The sequence below is a fragment of the Rousettus aegyptiacus genome, unplaced genomic scaffold (assembly GCF_014176215.1).
Source record: "Rousettus aegyptiacus isolate mRouAeg1 unplaced genomic scaffold, mRouAeg1.p scaffold_m13_p_11, whole genome shotgun sequence".
Lineage (NCBI taxonomy): Eukaryota > Metazoa > Chordata > Mammalia > Chiroptera > Pteropodidae > Rousettus > Rousettus aegyptiacus.
This window is the reverse complement of record NW_023416286.1, coordinates 25,318,908-25,345,707: the sequence shown is the minus strand read 5'-3', so window position 1 is coordinate 25,345,707 and position 26,800 is coordinate 25,318,908. Positions and strand designations below refer to the sequence as shown.

The following is a 26,800-nucleotide window of genomic DNA, read 5'->3' as shown; positions in this document are numbered from 1 at the left end:
TTATTATTCATACTTAAACTATTAGGATGGGGGCAAACATGTATTTCCCCTCAGTATTAAATAATGGATATCATATCATGTCATGTATATAAATTGATCTCTTATTTTAAAGTATAGTACATTCATATAAGACCTCTTCATAATTTAAGATTAGGTATTTGATATATTTGTTCCAAGTTCTCTTTTCTAAATTGCTATTTTTTAAAAGTTTATTTGATTATATATCTTCTTTACTGTATAGAAATCTTTAATTTTTAGCTGTTTAAATTTATTAATATTTTTCTTAGTGGTGTCTAAGGTATGAAGCACTCTTTAAAAAGCCTTCTGTGAGTAGTCCATTTTAGATTTCTACTATGTTACCAATTAGCTCTTCTTAGGATGTGCTTCATTTTTGGACACAATTGGCCATATGTTTAACACGTATGGTCCTTACTTGCTAAACAGATGTGGGTTAATCTAAAAGAAAAACACAAAAATAAAAAATATAAATAAATAAGGTTGAAAAAATACAAAGAAAAATAATGACTAGAAATTCATGACTAGAGTGAGGAAAGAAAAATACATATGCACACGCACATCTGGAATACACATTGATGTGTGTAAGTTGTTAGATAAACATCCAACTTCTTTTTTTTTCCAGATGACTACTCCCACTTGTCCTAAACCATTTGTTGGATAATCTAGTTTCCACACCAATATAAAAAGACAGACATATTTTTGAAACCAGGCTTATCAAGCAAGATATTTTCTCAAATAAGTCTTCATCTAGCCCACTGCCTTCATCAATAAATAAGCCCTCACTGTATTTTTAAGGTTTTTCTTTTCTTTGTGCTCCAACCCTAATTGCACATGGGTGGTAGTTATAACTGTGGACCTCTTGAAGTATCCCTATTATCACCCCCTCAGGAAGAGATAGGCCAGAGAAGAACTATTTGAGCTGTGTATCTCAGAAATCATGACTGGCAGTTCAATGCCCTGAGTGTTGGTGGAATGAATTTTGGTTGGGCTGTTTTGCTCTATGAATTTCTTATCTATAAAGTAAGCCGAGTCAACGTGTTCAGAGAGATGGTAAAGAAGTCTGTATTTCCAATAGTATATGTAGACAGTAATTTCAGATACCTGTCACAATATCATACCATGATGACAGCTGTCCAATTTCCTTCCAAAAGCACTTGAGCAGTATTTATTTCATTCATATAACAGGAAATTTTCACCCACTCGCAGATAACAAGTGAGATACAGTACAGTGTGTTGACAAGAGAATGACTGAAAGGTAGGAGACCCAGATTCCTAGTCCAGACCTGACACGTAGTAAGCAAGTATTCAAGCAATCAAGTCAATTTATTTGAGTATTAAGTTTCTTCACCATCTATGGAAAGTAGTTGGACTATATGATCTCTTGGCTTCCAGTTAGATGAAAGATGGTGATCCTATAATAACAGTTTCTCTGTTCATTTAAACCTTACTTACAGGCAAGTTGAGCCTTTGCTATATATAAAGAATTGTTCTAATTACCGATGAATAAGATTATTGTGTTAAGAAGTTTATAAAAGGAAGCTAGATCTTTGGAAACATGGTGGAGTGAGAGATGTCCCCAGATCTCTCTCTTTGAAACAAAAATAAGCTGAATATCTAAAACTCAACAAGAAACACCCAAACTGCACACCAACACATCTGAGTGTGGGATATGCGCATAAGAGCTATAGGTCAGAACCTCAGGTGTTGGGTGGTGGACTGGAAGAAACAAAGAAGCTGCCTCTCACACATGCCAGAGCTACCTGTAGGAGGAGGGAGAGGGGAGATGGAGCAGTGAGTTCCCCGAACAGCCCTGCCTGGGAAAGCTGTGAGCTCCCCGTGGCAGTCCAGCAGCAGGGCACAGTCATCAGGACAGAAGGCAGAGAAGTGGGATGGCAGAAAAACAACAGTTGATTTTTACTGGCCATGGTTGTAAAACCTCGGCTGAGCTGCAGCCCCCAACTCCCAATGCAGAAGGCCCCACCCCCCACACCCTTGGAGACAGAACACCACCACAGAGCCCCAGGGGAATCTGAGCAAACACTACTGAAACTGTTGCTAATTCTGACAGGAACTGAAACTGAGGGTAGTGAGCATGATTAAATATCTATCAGAAATAAAAAGGCATTTTTAAGGCTTTAAATAAAGCAGGGATCCAAGAGTCTTAGATGCCACCTACTGGCAACCTAAAGAAAAGCACCTTCTTTGCAGCAGGCCAAAGAGAGACCTTTGTATAATAAATCTTTCTGGAAAAAAAAGCAGAATACATTTCTATTAATGCCCAAGCAGAGAAATAGTCAATTAAACACCATGTGACAAGGCATCTAGGTGACAAGGCATCTCAGAAAGGAGAAAAATCTCCAGAAAATAAGCTTATAGACATATAAATATGCAATTTAAATGACAGAGAATTCAGGATGGTACTTCTGAAAAAACTTGGAGAATTCTGAATTGAGTCATATCAACAATTTCAGGAATTGAAAAAACACCTAGATGAGCAGAGCAAAAAGATTGAAACCCTCAAAAAGAACCAAAGAACTTCTGGAGATGAAGAACACAACTGCAAGAGTTGAAAAATGAAATAGCAAGCTTGGGAAATAGAGTCAAACAAATGGAGGAAAAGATCAGTGATATCGAAGACAGAAATCTAGAAATAAAAGGAGTTTATTTTGAAGAAGGAAGTGGAATGGAACACAGTGTGATGTGAACTTAGAACATGCTAGTTTCCCCATTCCAAATTGGAATACAGGTTCTGTGATGTACCAAAGCTCCTCTGTAAGGCTTATTATAATGAACTTGGTCAATGTTAAAGATTCTTTCTGGGTTTGTGTGGGAATAACACACTGAATATAGTTTGTAGTTCATAAATCCCTTTTTCCAATGAAGGCAGTTAGTGTTAATGAAGCTTTTTTTTTTTTTTTTTACAAGAACTTTACTTAGACTAACCTCTAATATTTTGAAACTCTGCCCCAGTTACTAACCTATAATCTATCAAAGCAGCTGAGGTTTTGTGACCCCTAACTGACATTACCTTTCTTCCTATTTAAATTAATATAACTCTTAGATCTGCTTGTTTCTTTTTTTTTTTTTTAGCATAAATTATCATCCTAGTAATTCACAAATGCTATATAAAAGACATGATTAAAAATTTTGTAATTAATTACTTCAGAAAGATGTTTTAACTGGGAGGAAGGAAGGTGGAGGAAGAAACATTTTAGTTCAGAAAACTTTTTACTAAAGTTCAAGGTAAGAAAACACTCAACATCCTATTGGAGATAAGTGGGAAAGAAGGATCATTTGGAACTTTAAAATTAGAGAGTAATTAATGGAATAATATGGGTAATGGAGACTCATTAAAAGTTGCCAACTTGGAAGGTGACAGGGTGAAAACAGAAATAAAGTATGATGAACTTATTTGGGGAGGTGGGAGTTGTGTAGAACTGGTTAGACTCTGAGGAAGAGCTTTTAAGGTCTCATTTTCTGGCATACAGTGAATAAAGCGTGGACCAAGACAACTGATTCATTAGTACATGGCGTAGTAAATTATAGGTCTTGGCACTAATCTCAGTGGTCATTGTACACAGTCTCCATGCTATACATTTATATTTTTATGGGTCTAAAATAATGTCTACATTTAATTTCTGTCTGGAAACAATAAACAGAGGTTTAAGAAGGCCTAGCCTAGACATTTTCAAAGAGTGAAAATAAGTGAGTAAAATTATATTTATACTAAAATATAATTCTTTCTACCCATTCTATAGTGTAATAGCCTCTTGAGGCAACTTCCAACAAGAATGATGTTTTATATGCTTTCTGTAGTGGCCGAGAGGTGAGTACAATGGTCTTCGAGGCAGAGCAATAAATAAAACTCTGGTAATTCATTGTACATCTAAAGTTAGGGAATACTTCAATAAATCGGGGTAACTAAAAGGACACAGTACCTGGTAAAGGAAAAAAAGCTTTTAAACTTTGATCAAACACACACACAGAAAATCTAGTGATAAGAGGCATATATATTACAGTTTTCTTCCTTCAGTTTCTCAACTAGATTCTCTTCGCGAAGTTTTCCAAAAGATTTGGACCATACATTCAATTCACACATTATTAGGGATTAATTTAAATCTCTTTACTGGCTTGCACCAAATTATCTCAACTTCCAGTCTAAAACCAATGTGTTTTAATGGTTTCGTGGTGCTGTTAATATACAATAACTAATTCAAAATAAAAACCCTGCTAAGAGCAATTATGTTCCAGCATGTGGCTTACACAGTGAGAGATTCCTTAAAAGTTTGGGGTTGATGATGAACCCAAACCAGTGTACAGGAGTTCCACATTAAGTCATAATTGGCTTTGTGTTGGGAGAGTATATGTCAATTGGTAAAATCAGGCACAGAGGAGAGTAAGAAGAGTTTTTTATATTAACAACATAGCAATTGATCACTCAATTGTTACTTGAAACAGTAGAACCTTAGAGAGGATTTTATTAATTCCAGAATAAAGGCATGATCTTGTCTTGATAGCCATCTTAGAGAAAATGTCTACAACAGATCTGATGGAGAACCTCAGGGAAGAACTGACGTGTTTCATCTGCTTGGACTATTTCACCAGCCCAGTAACCACTGATTGTGGGCACAGCTTTTGTCTGATGTGTCTCCTGAGGAGCTGGGAGAAACATAACACTCCTTTATCTTGTCCTGAGTGCTGGAGGACATTGGAGGCTCCTCATTTCCAGCCCAACGAGCGTTTGGGGAGGCTGGCTGGCATCGGCAAGCAACTCAGATCCCAGGTGCTACAGAATGAGGGCAAACAAGGCCCCTGTGGGAGAATGCTGACAGCTGCTAATGTGGCCCCTGATGATGAGCAGGGTGTAAAGGCTTTCTCAACCCAATGTCATGGATTAAACAGAGTATATCTCTCAAGTGAGGCTGAGGAGCATCACAAAGTAAGATCAGCTGCTCAATATAAATCTCAGAACACAAATCAGTTTTCATCACTTAACTCCCATAATATTGTTGATCAGTGACAATCTTGGGTACTGATCTCTAGGCACCAGGTCACACACTTGGCATGGATCTTGCCTTACCCCTTCTTTTAGAGTCATCTTTTTGCTATTAGTACTCAAGGCCCCTTTACAACCTGATGCTCATTTGCCACAGAATGTCTGTTTCTATTTCAGGAGAAACTCCAGAAAATCCTAAATCTTTTGCATAAAAAGAAAAAGGAAACTCAGGTTGTATTAACCCATGAGAAGGAGAGAGTGATATTGTGTAAGGTCAGTAACTATCTTACTTCTGCATATCGTATATGATTCTATGAAAGGGGTACTAAAGTGATACTTAGTAAAATATGGGAGAAAAAAAGGCAGATTTTTTTCAGTCACAGTCCTACCGTATGCAGTAGTCTTGCTTTGGGCTGCCTACCTCTGCTTGTCCACTTTGGACTTCCAAGACTTAGATCAGCTTTCCCATTCCCAGACCGATTTATTTTTCTCCTTCTTGGTGCATCTATAAACCTTGGTGGCACCTCTATTTTGGCGGTGATGATCATTATTTAAAATACAAGTTATAGACATAAAACATAGGATGAAAATCGATAAAAAAAGAATATCTCAAATGCTTTGGGGTTGGTCGGTGTGGAGGGGAGAGTGAAGGGAGGTGGTGAGTGCAAATAAAAAAATAATAAAGAGAAAGAAATAAAGGCAAAATAGTGGTTTAGATTAGTATATCTGAATGAGAGCTCAAGGTTAGTCACAAATTTGAATTTAAGCTGTCTAGCAAAGCAAACTCATACATGTTTAAATATTTTAAAAATATTCATGTATCTGATTCTTTCAGTAAACTTTGAGGTCTTAAATGGGATTATTTGTAAGGTGCATTGCTCTTGCTAGTATGTGATTCAATGCCTACATTTACTGAAAAAAATTGTTGAATAAATGAACAGACACTTTTTTCCATAATTTTTGTTCTTATTTTATTTTGGTTATATTTTACAATGGTACTGATCACGACCTGTAATATATTTTTTGTTTATTTTTGTTTTTTTTTTCCCAGGAGAATGACAACCTCCTGGGAACAGAAAGTTTTTTTTTTTTATTATTGTATCTATCTGACACACACCTAAAAACTAAAATTATCTACCCAGTCAGTTAATAGAATATATATGTTATGTGTCAGGTTTCAAGAATTGTCACAACAAAAGTCTAAGACTTTGTAAATATTAAAATCTACATAGGTATTTCTGTTACTAACTTTATTATATTGTGTGTGTGTGTGTGTGTGTGCGCGCGTGTGTGTAATGGCAGGAAGAGACAAAGACTTGTAAACAGGTGGTTGGATCAGAATATGTAAAAATGCACCAGTTCCTGAAGGAGGAGGAGCAAGTGCAGCTCCAGTTACTAGAAAAGGAGGAAAGAGAGAACCTGAAGAAACTAAGGGACAGTGAGATCGAGCTGACCCAGCAAATAAGAAACCTAAGCAAGATGATCGGACAGATAGAGTCCATGTGCCAGAACTTGATTAAAGAATCTGTTGAGGTAAGAATATTGGGGAAATTAATTTAAAATATGTAGCATATTAATATTTCAATTTATATGAAATAGTTTTTTTATTTATTTACCTAAAAAACTAAATGATGGTCCCAAAGTAGCTTTTCTAAAGAAATAATATTCTGTTTAGTATAAATAAAGTTTTGAAAAGGTGGAGGGAAAAAAAAGAGGAATGCTTATCCAAACCAAGCCTAATGTTGTCTCCAATTTCCTCTGTACCTGCCTCTCTGCAACCACAGCTTTGTCAAACATTTTAAGTTTAGTGGGCATCGACTTGGCTGGGCACATTAAATAACATCTTTGCAGAGACCTCTGATGAAGTTAAATACTATTATGATATATACTATAGGGATTGTTATCTACAAAATGTGGTTTTTAGTAGTGTTCATTTAATAACTCAGACCTACGGAAGTTGGGTGCCTGTCAAATAGCTGTAGGTGCTATAACCCAGGAATCTGTGTGCTGAGCCCACATTCCTCACCATCTTTGCTCTATCGTTGTCATAGGCTGCTACTGCCTTCTCCAGACCTTCTCAAACACAAGCTCTATAAGCCAACTCTAGCTCCTCTTTCCTGGATTGGCTCCACAGAATGCTACTATTTAACTTTGTGCCTTTCCTACAACCCACTTCAACCGTACACAGGTTTAGTCTCAGCTCACACTGGCTACTGTCTTGGTTATCTCTGAATCCCTGAAACATTGGATAATGAACCAATAGTCTGGCTCCTTTGTCAGTTACAGGTTCTTTGGGCAAAGTAAAGTTTTGAGAAAAAAAAAAAAAAGCAAAGTAGTCTCTAGTCGTTTAAAAAACATCTTATATTCACAAGAACTCACCCTAGAAGAAACAGGGAATTATTTTCTCCCATATGTTCTCCCACTCAAGGTATTCTAGAACCATGAGAAGCAGATTCTATGATATTTTTTGCAAAGGACTATATCCAACCTAAATTAATCTTCACTAGTGATCAAAGGGCACAAATACTAACCTTCTTTCTTTTATACCCATAGGATATCAAAGAAACACTGAAAAGGTAGGTTTCCATTCTGTGTTTAGTTATGTCAGATACAGGGATGTGGTACTAATGAAATCGGTTGGGGACAGAGTGGGGATGAGGGTGTCTGTGCCGCTGGGCCAAGACGGACTGGGCTTTCAAATTGGAGCAGTTCGTGTGGTCTGTGCAGAGGAGACAGTGTAACTGTGTCTGCCCTCTTGTAGGAGTGAGGCGCTCTTGCTTCGGTGTCCAGAGGCCACGACCACAGAACTGAGTCTGTGCCACATCACCGGAATGAGGGAGATGCTAAGGAAATTCAGCAGTAAGTCAGCCTGATTTGTCAAACCTCCAGCAGTTCCGAGTTAACTTCAGTATATATCAAGGGATGCAAAACTGAGCCCTTAGGCAGCTTTTTCTAACAGAATATTTACCATCTGAGCACCAGGCTCTCGGTGAAGGCATTCTGAGCCAGCAGAAAACACCAGGAAGGCTGGGCCACAGACTGTCTCTGAGATAGAGCAGACAGAAGCAGTGTGGTTGGATTGATGTTTATCTGGCTTTGTGTTCTAAGGACTCCTGGTCCTTCTTTGGTTTGTTTGTTTTCATTGTTCTGCTTTGTCCATTCTACCCCCTTGCACATATGCGCACACACCTCCTCAGGGGTTTCTACATTTCTACCTTAATTTTTATCAGGATAAAAGTGACAAACCCTTAAGTCCCAGTTCAGGAGCATTCAAAGAACGGCCTTTTAGAATACTCCAGATATTTAAGCTGGTTAAGAACAAAGTAGGTCAGCATTAATTACTAACTTTTATCTTGACAATCGGACTTCAGAGGAAGGTCTAATAAGTTTTGGACTCAACAGATATTTGATAAGTTCCTACTATGTGCCTGACATTATGCTGTTAGGCTCTGAGCATACTTACAATGACAAATAAGACAAACTTGCCTTTGCTTTTATAGAATTTCAGTGAAATTGGGGAGACAGATGTAAATCATAGATAATTAGTGATGATTGGGATTTGATCCATAAATAAACATCTACAATTGTATGATAGGGGTACCTAATTTTATCTGAAGAGTGCACGGAAGTTGGAGTTCTTTCTGTGACCTCTTTTCAGGAGGGTGAGAAAGAGGGTTTCACCGATTCAAAATGCACTTCATCAACAGGTCACCGGTGGTTGCACTAACTCATGTGAAGCCTTGTGCAGGTGTGCCATAATGACAAATGCTGGTTAGAAATTGCTATTCGAGCACTCAGTAATTTTGTAATCTTGGCCCAGTTTCTTAACTTTTATGAACATCGTTTTCCTCTTTAATAAAAATGGGGGAGAAAATACTTGGGAAAGGTAGAGTGCAATGCTTGGTGTCTAAATAGGAACTTGGCAAATGATAACACCCTCTATTTCTCTCCCACCTAAACTGCAGAACCAGAACCAACCTCAGCCAATGTGAATATAAATGACAAAGGGTACACCTCATGAGGATAAGTAGCTTTGAGTCCTAAAACTGTCTTGTGAGCAGAACGACTTCCCTTCCATTCCCAGAAGTTCCTCTCTCCCTCTCAGACAGGCTATCACTCATGATTCTCTTCTATTTCCTTTCAGAGATTTACTCTCTGTTTTGTGAAACATTTAGAGAAGGGCTAGGAGATGCTCTTCCGAACACAACAAACATCCCCACTCTGCTCACCTAAATTATATTTTTAAAATAGGAATAAATACTAAGAATTTAATGTATAGACATATATAAGAAGGTTTTCAAGACTGCAAAGAGAGATTCATTTTTTCTTTTCTTGTAGCAGATATAACTCTGGATCCAGCCACAGCGAATGTCTATCTCGTCTTATCTGAGGATCTGAAGAGTGTGAGATATGGAGGATTCAAACAGCAGTTACCTGATAATCCAGAAAGATTTGACCAGTCTGCAACCGTGTTGGGTGCTCAGAGCTTCACCTGTGGGAGACACTACTGGGAGGTGGAAGTGGGGAGCAAGACTGAGTGGGAAGTGGGCATCTGTAAGGACTCTGTGAGCAGAAAGGGAAATCTCCCAAAGCCACCTGGGGACCTCTTCTCACTTATAGGCTTAAAAATTGGAGATGATTATAGTCTTTGGGTCTCATCACCTTTAAAAGGTCAACATGTCAGAAAGCCTGTGCATAAGGTTGGTGTGTTCTTAGACTATGAGTCTGGACATATAGCATTCTACAATGTGATAGAAGAATCCCTCATCTACAGCTTCCCTCCAGTCTCTTTCCAAGAGGCTCTCAGGCCTATCTTTTCGCCTTGCCTCCCAAACGAAGGGACAAACACAGGCCCTCTTACCATCTGCTCATTGAATAGCCATGTCTGGGGGAGATGTCCCTGAGCCTCTCCTGAGGATGAGATCTAAGAACAATAGATGACTATTAATTAAGATGATTAATGTATTGTCAGTATTAACATTGGGTGATCTGAAAGAAAAGCCCCCTTGAAGACTTTCCATTAACTTGAGCCCACAATGAACAGCTAAATTGGACAATCAACTTTTAATACCAATAAGAGAAAGCTGATCATATCCTGTGTTTTTAACCAAGTTTATGTATAGACTGTCCCATGTATGTGCTGATCACTAAAAATGTAGAGTTAGAACTAGTCCTTATTGCCCCAAATACCACTCTCATAAGCCAGTTTTATAAATATATGCCATTTTTTCAAGTGTGTTTATTTCTTTGACTCTAAAAATCGGCTGTTTGAATGTATTTTCGTCCCAGGCGCAGAGCTCTGCATCCTGGGGCAATCATAATCCCTCCACTGGGATGAATGCATGATTTCTCCTGTCCAGGACTGGTGAAGAGGGTCTCATGACCGAGCCCTCTCTGAAGGGTCACTTTTCTTTTCAACCCACGGGGCCTGGAGCGTTTGTATTCAGGAAGGCTTAAGTGTTCACAACGCTGCAATGAATATCATCATATTATTCATGTTGCCATAATCACAAGAAGCTAGGACTTTCTGTTAATATATTCAAATATGACAGAGCAAAGTCTCTGCTCAATAACAAGGTTGTGGGTGCCAAATGACCTTATCAAATTTTATATAAGGTTATTTTCTGCTTTTTTGTATTTGCTATGAGAAGAAGGCTTGTAATCTCTGGAAGGCCAATTCAAGCCTACTCGCTGTCTCAGCATCCCAGGGTTTGTGAGGAAGCAGAGGGAGTCTGAGCAGAGCTTCTTTAGGTTGGTCGACGACCACTTTCTGGTGGAGATCTGCACTTATGCTACCATTCTCAGTATGCAGTCCCTCGGGGTGTGTTTGTTTGTTTGTTTGTTTGTTTATATTTTTTTATGTCTTTCTTCTTGTTCTCAATTGCCGAATGTCACCAGTCACAGAGGGTACCCTTTTACCGCCTCTTACAACTTAAAGTAGTCATGTTTTCAGTCTCAGACTGAAGTCTGAGTATCAGAGTTTTCAGTCTCAGACAGAAAAACTGATAGGATTTAATCCATACTTGACTGCATAATCATTAAGAAAAAGTTCACAGGTATTTTTCTGTAAATTAGAGACTAAGTTGGAGGAAAATTGATAACTGAACCTGTTAATCAGCTTAGGAAACCATAGGGAGTCAGTAAGTGAGTTTATTTTAGGGTTTGTGTTCATTCTTCTTGTGTCCTCAAAGGCAGGGGAGCAGATATGAACTAAACTTTGAATCCCAGATTATGTCCTCTTGTGCTCTTTGTTTTCTATATTTGTATTTTCACCCTGGCATCATGTAGACTTAGAGAACTCTAGAGGCGGAGAACTAATCAAATCTTTAGATAATTTGTGTCGGTTTCCCATTTTTCAAATTTTATTAAATGTTCTTTCTTGATTTATTACCTCAAAAGCTAAGAACAAATCATAAACAGCAATCACCAAGATATTTGAAATATATCTTCTTCAATTACCAAAAAAACCCATATTTTAAAAAATAATATTGTAATTTAGTGTGCATCACATTTAATTGCAGTATAATCTAGGCGATAGCTCCTTTTATTTACCTTTTCCAAAGGGACTGATATTGTCAAAGAAAAATGTTTCTTTTTTTTTCCTCCGGCAAAATCATTTTGAGTGGATCCTGGCTGCACCATTTTCTACACTGGACCTGCCAATGACTGGGTATATAGGGAAGATTGAATTTACGCTATTCGTACTCTTCTAAGTTTGCATAAACGATTATGAAAAAGTTGCAAGAATAATTTCCCAAGATTTCTAGATAAACTCCAAGCCAAGCAGATATGATAATGGGATGGGAGTGATAGTGACAGGAATGAAAAAGTGAGAGATGTGCTTCCTTGCTTGGCAAATTCATTCCCTTGCACTATTCGGGGGGCTGCGTCTCTCTGCTTCAGACCTTGAACATTTGTTAGTTATTTTTTCAAATACAAATGATGTCTTAGATGGAATCTGCCACCATTGCTCAAGCTGCCACTTCCTTCCCATTAACTCATCCTCTCCTTCCTCCACTTTTATTCTATTTATACATTGTATTTTATATTACATTATATTATATAATATATAATACTTATATGTATAATATATATATTATATTATATTATATTATATTATATATTATTTTAAATTATAATGTATTATAGTGTATTATACTTATTATAGTTATTATATTATGATTCTAGTTATTATATTAATATATTATATTTATATTTATATATATTTATATATACTTTCCAACATAGTTGACTGACACATATTAGTTTCAGGTGTACAACACAGTGATTAGACATTTATATAATTTACAAAGTGATTAACCTGTTAATCCAGTACCCATCTTGACATCATACATAGTTATTACAATATTACTTACTATATTCCCAATGCCATGCTATACATACCCATGACTATTTTATAACTACCAATTGTACCTTCTAATTCCCTTTCCTGCTTTACTCATCATGTTCCTCACCAAAAAGCAATCATTGAAATGGTCTTTGTATCTATGAGTTTGTTTCTGTTTTGTTTGTTCACTCTGTTCTCTAGATTTCACATATAAATGTAATCATATGACATTTGTCTTTCTCTGTCTGACTTACTTCACTCAGTACAATACCTTATAGGTCCATCCATATTGTTGTAGATGGCAAGATTTCTTTTTTTTTTTTTTTTTGGTGTCTGAGTAATATTCTGTTGTAGGTATGTATCACCTCTTCTTTATCCATTCATCAATTGACAGGCACCCACGTTGCCTCCATATCTTGGCTATTATAAATATTGTTGTAATGAAAATATGGATGCATGTATTCCTTCAAAGTAATGTTTAGGGTATCCTGGAAATGAAATTAATGGGTCCTTCTTTGTTTCTTGTTATAGTCTTTGTTTTAAAGTCTATTTTGTCTGGTATAAGTATTACTACCCTAGTCTTTTTTTTTTTTTTTTTTCATTTTCATGAAATATTCTTTTTCAGCCTTTTATTTTCAGTCTATGTGTCTTTCAATCTGAAGCAAGTGTCTTCAAGGCAGTATATGTAAGAGTTTTGCTTTCTTATCCATTCAACCACCCTACACATGGGTGTGGGACCAGCCTGTTCTCTACCATTGCCCCTCCTATCAGTCTTGACATGGCTTCTTCTGAATGTCCTTAGTTACAGGACTTCTGTTCAGGTAGACTTCAGGTGATTCTCAATGATGGTTGTTCCATTGTTTAGTTGTAATTGTGATGTGGTTGTGAGAGGAGTCAAGCACACATTATTTATCTACTCCAACATCTTGACCAGAATTTTATCATTTTTTTCTTGAATGGATAATTTCCCTAGGAAGTAGCAAGTCACAAGTAGCCTCTTGTAGTGGACATTATTACCAAAACAGAATCAAGAAACATAGCTGTTTCCTTCTCTACCTCTACAAAATTGGCTAGAAAAGAGGGGATATGTCTAATACCAAAAATAAAAGACATCGAGTGATCTTTCACACAGAACTGCAGCTCAATTACTTTGTTTTTAAAATGGTCTTTGTTTTAAAGTACTTTAAAAATAAAATATTATACATATCTTTCCCTTAAATCTGATTTACCAATAAAATTTCCTTAACTCTTCAGATGAGGTCTCTAGCCTTCTGATCTAATTATCCTTTTCCCCCCACACATGACATAACTTTGATGAATTATATTTCCAGGGCATTAGCACCTTATCTTATTTTGGATTACTTTTAAGGCTCTCACACTACTTTAACTCAAGAATGTGCCTAGTCTACCTTTCCATAGTCTTGGACTTCAGAAAGTTCTCTATGTGTGAACGTTGGGGGGTAAAAACAAAATAATAGTAGGCCACAGCAGGAAAATAAAAGTGCTAAAATGTACAAAGGATAAATTAAAAATCATAATCTCTCTACTGAGAGCTAATCAATATGTTTGGATATGTTTCTTTCTAATGTATTTTTTTCTATGTGCACATATTTTGAAAATTATATTGTAAACTTCCTTCTTATCATTGGATATTTCTTAAAAATATGACTCTTTAAATCCCTAAATATATAAACAAGTGCCTTCTAAGAGTTAGCATTTTGTTAAATTACATTTATTATATCAAAATTTCCATTTAGGAAGTGGTATTACTTAACAACATTTAATAAATGTTTATATTAGAAATTTCCCAATTAGCTTTGTAATGTTCTTTAGTCTTTCAGCACCTAGGAATAATATAGGCTCATGCATTAAATGTAATTGTCTTGGAAAATATGATTTTTAATGGGAGTAATGTTTTATGTGTCCTTAATTTATTTAATCATTCCCCTACAGTGGAACATTTAGATTGTTTTCCATTTGTAGCTATTATAAATGACACTGTGATGAACATACATGTACATAAACCTTTGGGTGCATTTGTAATTATTCCCCAAGTATATTTCCTGCGGGCAGGAAGGCTGCCTGTGGATCATGCAAGCATGCGCTTGTGGGTTGTACATCTCCCTGTAACAGTTTAATGGGCACCGCAGGTAGTCCTAAAGGTTTTACTCACTGGCATTTCCACACTGAAGATGCAGATGCACAGCTCTGAGACAAGTTAAAGTACATGTTTTCCTTTGCCCTATGGTCTTGCCCGAAGCACTGCATTTATTTAAAAAATATCTATCCTCCGAGGAATTGGGGAGCAATGCTTGGCTTTGAAATCAAACAGTCTTTGGTTTGAACACTTAATTTCACCACAAAATAACTGTTTCAACATTTATAAGTTATTTCAACTCCCAGACCCTTAGTTTCCTCTTCTCAAAAATGTGAGAAACATCTACTTCTGGTGACTGCGTGAGAACACAAAAACAATAAGTCCATGTGCATGATGGATTGTTGTTACTTCTTCCTTCTCCTTCCCCATTTTAGAAACTCCATTATGCAAATCATTGCAAAGGGGACAGAAAAGCCATAGAATGTTTGGGTGGAATATAGAAAACATAGGCATCAAAATCTCTGAAATATTTCCAAGGTAGGTATTATTATTTTAGGGGGAAAAGTGTTAACACAAAATTCAGTTGAAGAAAAAGAAAACTTGTATGGATTATTTTCTTAACTTTCACAGTAGTCCTTTTGACCTTCACTCTTGTGAACATCTCATTACCTAATGAAAAATAAATTAATATAATAAATAGGAGATAAATAAAAATAAAAACTCTTCTAAAATGAGGATGTTATTTTCATTCCTTCATTTTAGCAATCTCATACCTTTGCTCTTGGCCCTTGGAACATGGTATGAACTCTGTTAGTCATCGGTTCTGCTAGCACTTGAAGTATTACACCCAGAGGAATGGAGATACAGCCTCATTCAATCTCTATGCCTCAGTTACTGTTGCTTGAGAAGATTAAAGAGGCCTGAGATATTCATCCTGTCAGCTTGTGAGTGGGGCGTGGGTGCTCACCACCAGCTGTGAACCTCTTGCTCTTTTTACTGCCTTATAAAAACATGTCGAATGTGTGCCACAGCCTGAGAAAGGTGACAAAGCACTGTCTCCTCCCCCCACCATTGGAGATCTTTATTTATATATATATATATATATATATATATATATATATATATATAAATATATGTATATATACACATATATATACGCACATATATATCATATATATCATATCTATATATATGATATATTACATACCTGAAATGTCCCATTATAGCTTTCTTACACACAGCTAGCAGGGCAGAACCAGGTTTTGTGAGGCCTGAAGCTTGTACAAATGGGGAGAGTCCTCTTTAAGAGAAAATAAAAAATTGCAAATTATAATATTAGGTCAGGATCTTAGTCTCAGACAAATAAGGGACCTGAAACTTAAGTTTAACTAGTTGCATAGTATATCTGCCTCTTGGTTAGCCGAATGCAAAATGAAATGCAAAGGCTCCCCCACTTACTCATTGTGCAGCCCTGGGCAAGGTACTTAATCACCTGGTGTCATAGTTCTTTCATTAGAAAAATGTTGTTGAAAAATGTTGTTATATCTGCTTCATGAGTTTTTGTAGCAAACGACATAATAGTTGCATTTAGGACACCACGTAATTTAATTTATAACTACTCAATAGATGATAATTTTAATAGTTCCTTATGAAATTTTAGCATCTACATTAGTTGGACTCTGCATTTTTGAATACTGCCTTCTGTGGCTCCATTTTCCATACTGAACATGAATTTATTTCTGAGTTCAAAATACTGCCTATTTTGCTCTCTTACTCTCATCCCTGCTGTCATGTCCTCCATCCAGTTTGTGATGGCTTCAAAGCATATTATTGGTCATTTTGAGCTCCCAATTCTAATCCTCTCTTTTTGTCTCTCAGGAATTTTTTCTAAAAATTCTTGAGCATTTCGAATATTGCCTTTTATTTGACTCATTGACCTTTTTCTTTCAATTCATGACTCAAACAATAAATGCCTCTGAATTATAAATCATAACATTCCAAGCTAGTATTTCTTTCTGGGTTGTGTTTTTTTAGCAGTGAGGATGGATGCACAAGTTCTTGGTTCAAAGGGAAATTCTTCCTTCACCAATTTTGTTATATTTCATTTCAGTAGGGGACAGCCTCTCTTCACAGAGTACCTGAGTCTTCTGTCCTCCATCCAGATGGGAATCAAATGTCCAGGTGCTCAGGAGAGGCAGATTATCTCCTAGTGAGGAAGGTGAGCATGTGATGTGTGTGTGTGTGTGTATGTGTATGTGCATACACACACGTGTATGTGTGTGTAGTGTGTTTGTGGTGTGTGTGCTGGGGAGCTTTGGTGTCAGGAGAGTCCTGGGGGAGCTTAGTCCCTCCTCAGAATCTCTTCTTCTCTGCTCCCCTTCTTGACTCTTCAAATTGTGCCCCTCCCCTTCAAGTTGCCCCTCCACCTTTTCTCAGTTCTCCTTGTCTTCCAGTTCTCTAGTTGTTCAGAAATGAAAAGCAGGCTCAGTAAATTTACTTTGAGGTCCATCAGGGGTTTCTTGGACTCTGTTTCTAATGGCTCTGGGATGGAAGATGAGTGAGAAGATCTATGCAAAACACAAGAGGAAGGACCAGATTGATGCTTGGTAATGTTATTCCGACACGTGTCTCTTTTCCTACAGAAGAAGCCAGGAGACGCTCTTGAGGCTAACCTGCAAGGATTTATGCTGCTTTTACATACATCCTAGTGATTTAACAACTAGTCCTTTCGTGTCAATGAGCATCATTCAAAAGTTGGTTTTAAGCAATATAAATATCGAGAACAATATTATAGCATATACAATATTTCATTTTGTATATAAAGTCTAGATCCCTTTTTTATGAGCTCTGGGCACCATTTTAGAAAATAATGTAATATTTCTACTTTCTTTCCTTTGCATACATCTAAAGGACTGTTACACCTAGTTAAAATTTTATTAAACACTTTAAAGAGTAACTGTTAAATGTGTTGTCTCTTTTGAGGAGTTGGAAATGTTTTCCAAAGCAGTCATTCAAATTTCCTTCCAACCTCTTCCTCTCTCCTTCACTTGGGGTTGCAGCCTTAGGCAGCTCCTTCTGTTTCCCTTTCAAAGAGTGGTGCATGGGAGCCCACTGGACTGAGACTGGCTCAAGAGGACTGTGTGCATCAATTCTCAACTCAGGGTTAAGGGACACCACGTTGAAATGGGCTAAGGTGGAAGTAGTTACATCAATCAATCTATAAACATTACAAATCAGGATAGACCTAATTGTTGAACAATTATCAGCACATCACTTACCTCATCTGCATTTCATCTGATAAATTTTCTGCACATTTAACCCCCTCTGGTGCCTGCTGCTGGGAGTATCCAGGTTAATATAAAGGGGAAGAGGAGAAAACATTAAATCAGTTTGGATAAGTCAATACAGTGCAGAGAAATCTTGAGACCCTTCAAGATCATCAGGATAAAATTGTTTTCTCTAGTAGGAAAATTACCATCAGCAAAGCTAAGTCATTGCCCTTAGGAACTGAAGCTTAGGGTATTGGCTTTTAGCAGAAATAACTCCATGGATAGAGGTATCACACCTTTTCTGGCTTTGTAATCTTTAATACTGTCCAAATTGGACCTAGCTTCCAAGCTCCTGGTCTACAAAATTTTCACCGAAATGGAAATTATTTTTTCCTTAAATTGTATTTCTTACTTTCCTCACTTTATTTATCATCATAACCAACCTTTTGTCAATTCTCTTTCTATTTCTGAATTTTTACCACTTATTTGCTGCTCTTAAAAAATCTCCAGGATCTTTTATTTCTTTTAAAGCTAATCTATACAAGGCAGTTCAAAAATTTGTTCTCCTTCTTTTCAAATATTTTACAACTTCAAGTATATAGTTCTTTATGAAGCTTTAGCATCTATATTAGTTGGACTCTGCATTTTCAAATACTGCCTTCTGTGGCTCTATTTCTTGTACTAAACATGAATTTATATCTGAGATATATATATCTTCTCCAAGTGTTTCCCCAACTGTTTCTGGCCCCTCAACTCTTTCTTAATTTCTGCAGACTGAATAGCACTGGGTAACATATCGGATTGCAAAGCCTGGCTTGTGAGCAGTAAAGATGTTCTTCTTCCATCAAAGCCTGTTTTTATTTTTATACCAGGATGTCCTGGGAATTGCTCTACGTGGTCTCCTTTCCCTGGGATCCTCCCTTGGGTCTTTCTCTCAAACCTCGTGACTCACAGACTAATTCTAACACGTGTGTGTGTGTGTGTGTGTGTGTGTGTGTGTGTGTGTGTGTGTAAAACAGGGAAAGAAAGAGAGAGAGAGAAAGGAAAAGAGAACACACACAGATTTAGCAAATTGATGTATACTGAGCTTTAAGCATAAATGGCAAAAATCAGCCAGAGTCCTCTGGCAAGTTCTTTGATTCTTCTATTTACTATATCCCAAACGCCTTCTCTAGCTTATTTTACTCATTTTTTTTTATTATCTCCCTTAGCCTTGAGAGTATTTAGGAGTAAGATCACTCTTCCAGCCTCTGAACTGAAAAGAAAGCTTATTGTGGTGGCTGCCTTCTCTCCATGTATCTTCTTAGACTTGTGTCTCCTGGAGTGTATATTATGGATTATTAAATCATCCTCCAAAGATGGAAGATGGAGGGAATGAAAACTCCCTCCAGTTCTTGGAAAATGAGTTAAAGAGTCTGCATTATATGTTTTATGGCACTTAATAAGGCCACCTAAACATGTTTAAGATGCTTAATTATGCATTTAAATTCACTTTTTGTCAAAGAGTAAATACAGATACAGATGTATATATTATCTCTCTGTGCTATATCCCAAACTAAGACTGCCATTTTGGGTTCTATTTAAGGTCGTATGGCAACTTTCTCTGGTATCATTTGGTTTTGCCTATAGAACACTATATTTGTTATATTATATTTATTATATTATATTCATTATATTAAATTATATTATATTCATACAAAGGGAAGGATAATAAAAGTAAAATCTTCTCAGCCAATGGAAGCCTTGTACTTTTCCATTATTAAAACAATGTTTAACTCCTGGGAGAAGACTTTGCTATAAATTAGGTGGTCAATGGTATTAATTTATGTGGTTTAAAGTACTTTATAGCCTATGCATTATAAGAATTTAAAATAAAAATTAATGCAGTTAAATTTGGTTATGAATGCCACCTTTTATGGCCTAAAATTGACTGCCCTTCAGGACTCACTTTCTGTACACACATGGTACAGCTGATATATAAATAGTTGAAAAGAGCAAGCTTACTTGTCTAACAAAGAATTCCATCAAGCAGAGAGTTGCTCTTGACTCCATCACTGACCTGTAAATTGTTTTCTACTGTCATTAGCTGGACAATTCCTTTAAGAAAAGAAATGTGTTTAAATACAATGATAATAGTAAGAATCATGATGAAAGCAATACTTATAATACTCTTTTTCTGAGACTGTTCTAAATGCTTATATACATTTACTCATTTTATCCTCAGAACAATTCAAGAGAGTTACCATTATTATCTTTCACTTCCAAGTGAGAAAATTAAGTACAGAGAGGTGTAAGTAACTTGACTAAGTTCTCAGAGCCAAGAAGTCATGGGATAGTATTTGAACCCAGGTGGTCTGGATCTAAGTCTGTGATTTTTAACTGTTTTCTTAGTTGCAGGATAAAATATATTCTCCACATACTAAATATGCAAAGCTGTATTTATTAACTCTTCAAGAGGTGACAAATAATTGAAATATATATATTTTTTCCCATTGGTGCTTTAGGGAGGAGGCTAAGACTAGGTCTTTGAAAATAGCAAACTACTTAATAGTGCTTGAGTACGCTGCTGCTAGAATTAGATTCCATGTTATGTATTTTTTCTCTTCTCTACCACCTTTACCTTTCACTTTATGGACAATATCTGCATTTGGGCTCAGATCATTTATCATTTCCCTGGAAGCTTGGCCTTCTGGGCACTGTACCTTGGCTTTCCACCTGAATGGCTGATTATCACAGCTTAGTGCTTAGCTAAACAAGCCCACTGACATATGGTGAGCCACTCTCAAGCTTCTTTAATGTGTTTATGAAGTCCAGGCAAAGAGAACACCTGTGACCTGAAGTATTTTTTATGCATATGTATTTTCTCTGTAATAAGATTAAACTCTTTTGGATAATATATCACAGATGGGAAATAATTTCTCACATTTATTAAACATTTATTATTGGTTAAGTTCTCTGCATAATATTTATACTATTATTAAAAGCTTAATAATATCATCTGATACCACATACCTATCAAGAAGAAGAACTGGATACTGACTGACGTCTACTAACTGCAGAGCCTATTTTTTAACCACTGGGCTATTTTATTCTTTGATAGAAATCAGTTAGGTTGAAGGAGCCAGGTTGTTTAATCAAGCATTTGGGTTTAAGTGACACTGTTACATGAATTCGCAAAGAACAGTGAATCCTTTGGCAGTTAGGAACAAAATCAGTTCTTCTGACAGATAAGTGCTAGAGGAAGAATTTTTACAGCAATTGTTATATACATAATAACTGAAGTTGTAAGACAGGTTTGTTTTATTCTAGTAAATACTGAAGATAACATATAGTAAACTATCGAACTTTAGAAGAAATCCTCGGTTTAGCTTAAAGAAACAGCAGACCAGGAGGGTAGGAAGAATTTCAGATAAAGGTCTATTGAAACAGCATTTGAACCAAGATAAGTCAATGAAATACTAGAACTACTGTATTATTTTATTGTATTAAATTTATTCAAAAATAAACAACCAACAGTTTTCTCAGTATGAGTGAGGATTTTTTGATTGGCAGATGGAGATGTCCATCAGAATATTCCTGACAATCTCGTATAACATCACTGGGTAGCACATGTTTACCTTTAAAATATTAATAAAGGTTGATGGGTTGAGACAAACTGATTAGGAATTGGAGCATCATAAGAAATGAATCAATATAAAGAATAATCCCCAGAGTTTATAAAAACATATTTATTATCTAGTGCCCTTTAAAAATGTCTTTTAAAAAAGAGACTTAAGTTGATTTTTGTCTTTTTTTTTTCTTGTATGGAGAGAAGGCTTGATGGCTGCTACTCGTGTACTTTATTTGAGAGAAAAAACACTGTTTGAGAAAGTTGGTAGTTAAGCAATTTACTATTAAATGACTGAAAACAAAGGAAAAAAAATAATTTTGTCAGTTTAAGCCAATGCTGACCAGCTAATTATTTTGCACGCTAATTAAGATTCAATGAGAAGGAAAACAAATCGATGAACTGAAAGGGCATCTTATTTAAACTAATAAACCTACTCAAAAGTTTGCGGACAAATTTTTCCTTCTTAATAGAAACAGTCAAATCTTATTAAGTCAACACACTCTAATTTCAAGTTGGTGATCTCATGGGCTTAGGCTATTGTAGCAAGCAGTTAGAATGAAGACCAGGTGCTGTAACAAAAGATACCCCAAAATACCATGGATAAAATAGTACCTAATTTTACCTTTACAGAATCATGCAAGAACTCTATATACATCTATTTTTTTGTGACAATTATACCTAAAATAATGACAGAATGGCTTAGAAATCTAGGAATAAACAGTTAAAACATGTTTCATACCCCAAAGCAACAAGGCTAGGGATGTTGGAAATGAGGGCAGGGAAGCAGAGAGAAAGGGGAACAGGAAGTAGAGGAAGTTTCCGTACTCTATGGGCAAAATTTCTGAAGTGGTTTCTTTAAAAAAGGAAATATACTGGCATTAAGATTGTTAAGATGATGAGAAAAAGACATTAGAGGAAGCAGTAAGAACATAAGAGAAGGTAGTCTATAAATGGCACTAAAAATACCATTGCTTTCTCATCTAGAACTGACTGTCTTCTTTAATTTGACCTCAGTAATTATTAATAATTCAAGTAATTATTGAAGCATAATTACTTGATAGCTCAGGGTGTACAATTCATTCAACTTTTTTCACCAAATTCTGCAGAATGGTCAAAATGGCATATCGGGGGCTGTTGTTAAAGTGTGATGTTCATAAAATGGGCATCTTCTGGGGGGGAAAAGGTGTTTGATTCCTAGGTTAGAACCAAACTAGGCCTCTGCCCCCAAGTGTTGCCCTTCTCCCCCTCCTTTTTGCAAAAGAAACTCACAAGTAGATATGTTTTCATCTGGGCTTGCTAACTCTCCCTTACTGCACTCACACCGGGGTGCACATTTGCTTTTCTATAGTTACATTACACAAGATGCAGAAACTACCACTTCTGGTTTATTCTCCAGAAAAACTACTTCAGGCACAAGAACATCATGCAACAGATGCTCGTGCCTCATGAGTGTAAGAAATGTGAATTTGGTACCCCTCCTCTATATGCTCTCAACTACTCTCAAAGTAGTATGACTAAAAAGTGAAGGTTGAAAAATCTCTATGCAAGAAACAATATTATTGAGAAAGTCATAGGCTTTTCTAATGAGAACCAGTAGTTGGGTTGAGCTTGTTCTCACACCCAGCTAATGTGTAACGTATACGTTAAAATTCTTATCAAAGAAGAGAATCTAATTTAAAAAAAATAAACATTTTTAGAGCCATTTTACATTCACAGCAAAACTCAGTGGAAAGTATAGAGATTTCCCATATACCACCTTCTGCCAACACATGCACAGCCTCCTTCACTATCACTATCCCCTGTTAGAGTGGTGTATTCCTTATAACTAATTAACTTACATTGACACATTATCGCCACCCAAAGTTTAGAGTTTACAATAGGGTTCATTCTTGGTGTACATTTTATGGGTTTTGACAAATGTATGACAAGTATTTACCACACTGTTGTTGCATCATATAGAATAGTTTCACTGCTCTAAAAGTTCTCTGTGCTCTATGTATTCATCCCTCCCTCTCTTCCTAAACCCTGGACGCCACTCGTCTTTTTACTGTCTCCGTAGTTTTGCCTCTTCCAGAAGGTCACATACTTGGAATCATAGAGTATGTAGCTGCAATTGTTTGGACCAAAAATTTAGTGAAACTTTTCTTTATGCTCTGATAGCCTGCTTCCTTTCCTACATTTTTTCCTGTATCTCTCTGAGACATCATTGCCCTCTTTTCCTCATTTTACCTTTAATGTAGGGAAATGGCTTGTATTTACAATTTGTTCAATCATATCCAAAGATGCCTGACAACAGAAAATAACTTATGATTATTAGCTCGATATGCCACTTTCCTTTGGCATTATCAGGAGGATCTGATCAGAACATTCATATAAAAATACAATCACTTCTGCTATAATGCTTGTTTTGCAAATTCATATATTTTCCAACACAACTGATGTATCAGAGAATAATTTGAGCATAACAAGAATCTCATGTTTGCTTATGCATGCTTTCATCCACAAGAAACGCTAGATAGACAAAGAAAACTGCATTCAATTGAAGCTAGCAACCCAGAAAATGAACACTCCCTTCCCCCCAACCCCCCAACCCGCCATCCTCAAACATCTGCCGGCTAACTCAATTCATTTCCGTCTGATTTCCCTCCTTTTCTATCTCTCCTGATTACCCTTCTTTCACTAGTTCGCAATAATTCACAAGTTTCCATTCTTCTGATGCTTATATCCATAAGTAAACTTCAGGTCTTTTTTTCAAGGTAAAATGTCGTATTTATTGTAGCATTTATGTAGTTCTTAACCATTTAACAAGCGTAAAACTGTGCTCCTATATTTATTAGGTCTTATTTTTTAGTGTATCACTGAGAAAAATTTTAAGTGCTATGTTCATAAACCTGTAAGCCCTGTGGTTTTTATTGCGCAATTTTGCATAATGCAGCAATTTTTAGGAACAGAAAGGTAGCATTCTAGCAGAACCGACTATATATGACGGGATGTTAAAATAAAACTTTTCTTTAGGAATTCACTGAGGATCAAGATCATCTACATGCCAACCCTCCTCATTTTGTCTTATGTGAAACTTGCAAAGAAGTTGACAAAAATGTTTTGTTTTGTTTTGTTTTGTTTTTCAGTTATTCTTGCTTTAGGTGCACCAGTGTTAAAGTTGAAGTAGCCGTAGGTCTATTTAGAAATTGGAGGCTTTCTTTGGAGAAAGTAACCTGTGTACTCATAATCCCATATCCCACTCTATGAGAGAAGGATCAAGCTTATTTTTCTCTAACCTCATGCCTGGTAGAAGGGACTTCAGGTCACTGAGGCAGCTTACTGTGCATCCACAGAGTTTGTGATTACACAGTGAGTGGTGTCAGCCTCAAGCCTGAAAAAAGCCTACTACCTGGCTGAAGTAGTCTGAAATATACTGATCAACACTCGTCTTTGTATATCCTGCAACAATAGCTTGAAATAACTATTCGATGGGGTGTCACTGGCCATGAGAAAAAATGGAGATGATGACAGTTCAGGTGAGCTGGGGACAAGACGTAAAAATAAAAAAAAAAAAAGTCAGAAAGGATGAAAGGTGTATAGTCATGTGGCATGTAATGGTGATTCAGTCAGGGACAGATGACATATTCTTCGCTAGTTCCATAAGATTATAGTGGAGCTGAAAAATCCTACGACAACATAGCTTAATGCATTACTTATGTGTTTGTGGTGATTCTGGTTCTAAACAAACCTGCACTGCCAGTCATATGAAACTATAGCACATACACTATGTACAATACATAATATTTGATGATGATAGTAAATGACTATGTTATTGGTTTATGTATTCACTATATTGTACTTTCTATTGTTACTTTAGAGTACACTCTTTCTACTTACAAAAAATTTTGCCATAAAACAGTATAAAGTGTTATACCTACAGCAGCCTCATATATTTACCACATCTCATGATTTAACCTTATATAATATGCTATGTAGTCTTGTAACCTAGGAGCAATAGGCTACACCATATAACCCAAGTGTCTATTAGGCTATATCATCTAGGTTTATGGAAGTACACTCAATGATGTTCACGAAATGATCAGATAGCCTGATAATGCATTTTTCAGAATATATCCCCATTGTAAATGTGACATGACTGTTGTCTTCTGGCTGTAGAGGTGGAGGAAGGTGCTACAAGCCAAGGTATCTAGGTAGCCTCTAGAGGCTTAAAAAGGCAAGGAAACAGATTCTCCTCTAGAACTTCCAGTAGAAAGTCAGGCTTTCTCATAACTTCATTTTAACCTAGGAAAAATGATTTCAAGCTTCTGACTTCCAGAACTTTAAGATAATAAATTTGTGTTGTTTTAAGGCACTTTGTGGCAATTTGTTATAGCAGCAAAAGAAAACTAATGCATATTAAAAATATAGGCAAAGGAAAGAGGGGAGGAAAAGGAAAGAGCTTTAATTTTTACTTGAAAGTAAGATTACAATCACATTTGTCCACCAAGTGCCAATTTAGCTCCAGGGTTTGAGGCAGACCTTACTGTGGACCAGAGTAAAGGTACTTGGGAGTGCTGACACCTTCCAGTAGTGCCACAGTCAATGGTACAGGGGACTCAGTTCAAGTAGACACACTCTACTGACTCTACTAATGACACATCCTGGCTACTATTGGCAAAATATCTTTTGTCTATGAGTAAAACGATGTTGTTTACAAGCAAAATTGAAAACATAAAAGATTTTCAATAAACTCCTTAGGGCTCATTAGAATTGGAATCAGTTTTATACATTCTACTTTGAGTAGCATATCCTTCGATGATTAGAGGGCAAATCCTAAGGAGTCCATTATATTAGGAAAAGGGAGAAATGTTGAGAGTATTTGTACAAAAAAATATTTTTGAATTGTCCAAACTGAGTGGAAGGATAAGCTGAAAGAGCTTAGTGAGTTTATGAATCTTTGCGCAGTGATGGAATCAGTGAGTGACAAGAAAGTTTTTCTTCTCCTTCACTATTCTCCTTTTTCTTCTTTCTCTCTTTCTCACCTGAGTCTGCATTTATTTCATTGATTGAATCAGAAGTAAGGTTTATCTTCTCTTGTATGCTAATCTTTTCACTCCCTACCTATTCACCTTTATCTTACTTTTTAACTCTTTACAAATCACAGATGGAAGTCAGGTAGAGCTAGGCTGAATTTCAAGTCCTTTATTTTCAAGCTGGATGACCAAGTCCAGTGTCTGGAACATAATGACTACAAAACAAAGGTTACTTTTGGTCTGGTCTCTCTTTCATAATACATATAATAGTGATGGGTACACATCAGAGTATAGAATACACTCTCAAAAAATCCTGTTATAAATTCAGGTCAAGAAGATGCATAGCACCAACTAATCCCACAAAGTGAGCTATCAATGACACCTGTGGCCAGAATGATCCAAGAGAGAATTTGTTTCAGAAAAACCTAATGTATCTCTAGTCAATT

At 36.4% G+C, this 26,800-nt stretch overlaps 1 protein-coding gene across 1 annotated transcript; it reads left to right on the top strand.

Annotated features, from left to right (window-relative positions):
* Positions 1-4,549: 4,549 nt before the first annotated feature.
* On the top strand, positions 4,550-9,918 carry TRIML1 (tripartite motif family like 1). Its single transcript, XM_016129337.2, has 6 exons — positions 4,550-4,957; positions 5,192-5,287; positions 6,317-6,547; positions 7,568-7,590; positions 7,776-7,873; positions 9,353-9,918. The coding sequence occupies exons 1-6, from the start codon at positions 4,550-4,552 to the stop codon at positions 9,916-9,918; spliced, it is 1,422 nt and encodes a 473-aa protein (XP_015984823.2).
* The last annotated feature ends 16,882 nt before the right edge of the window (positions 9,919-26,800 follow it).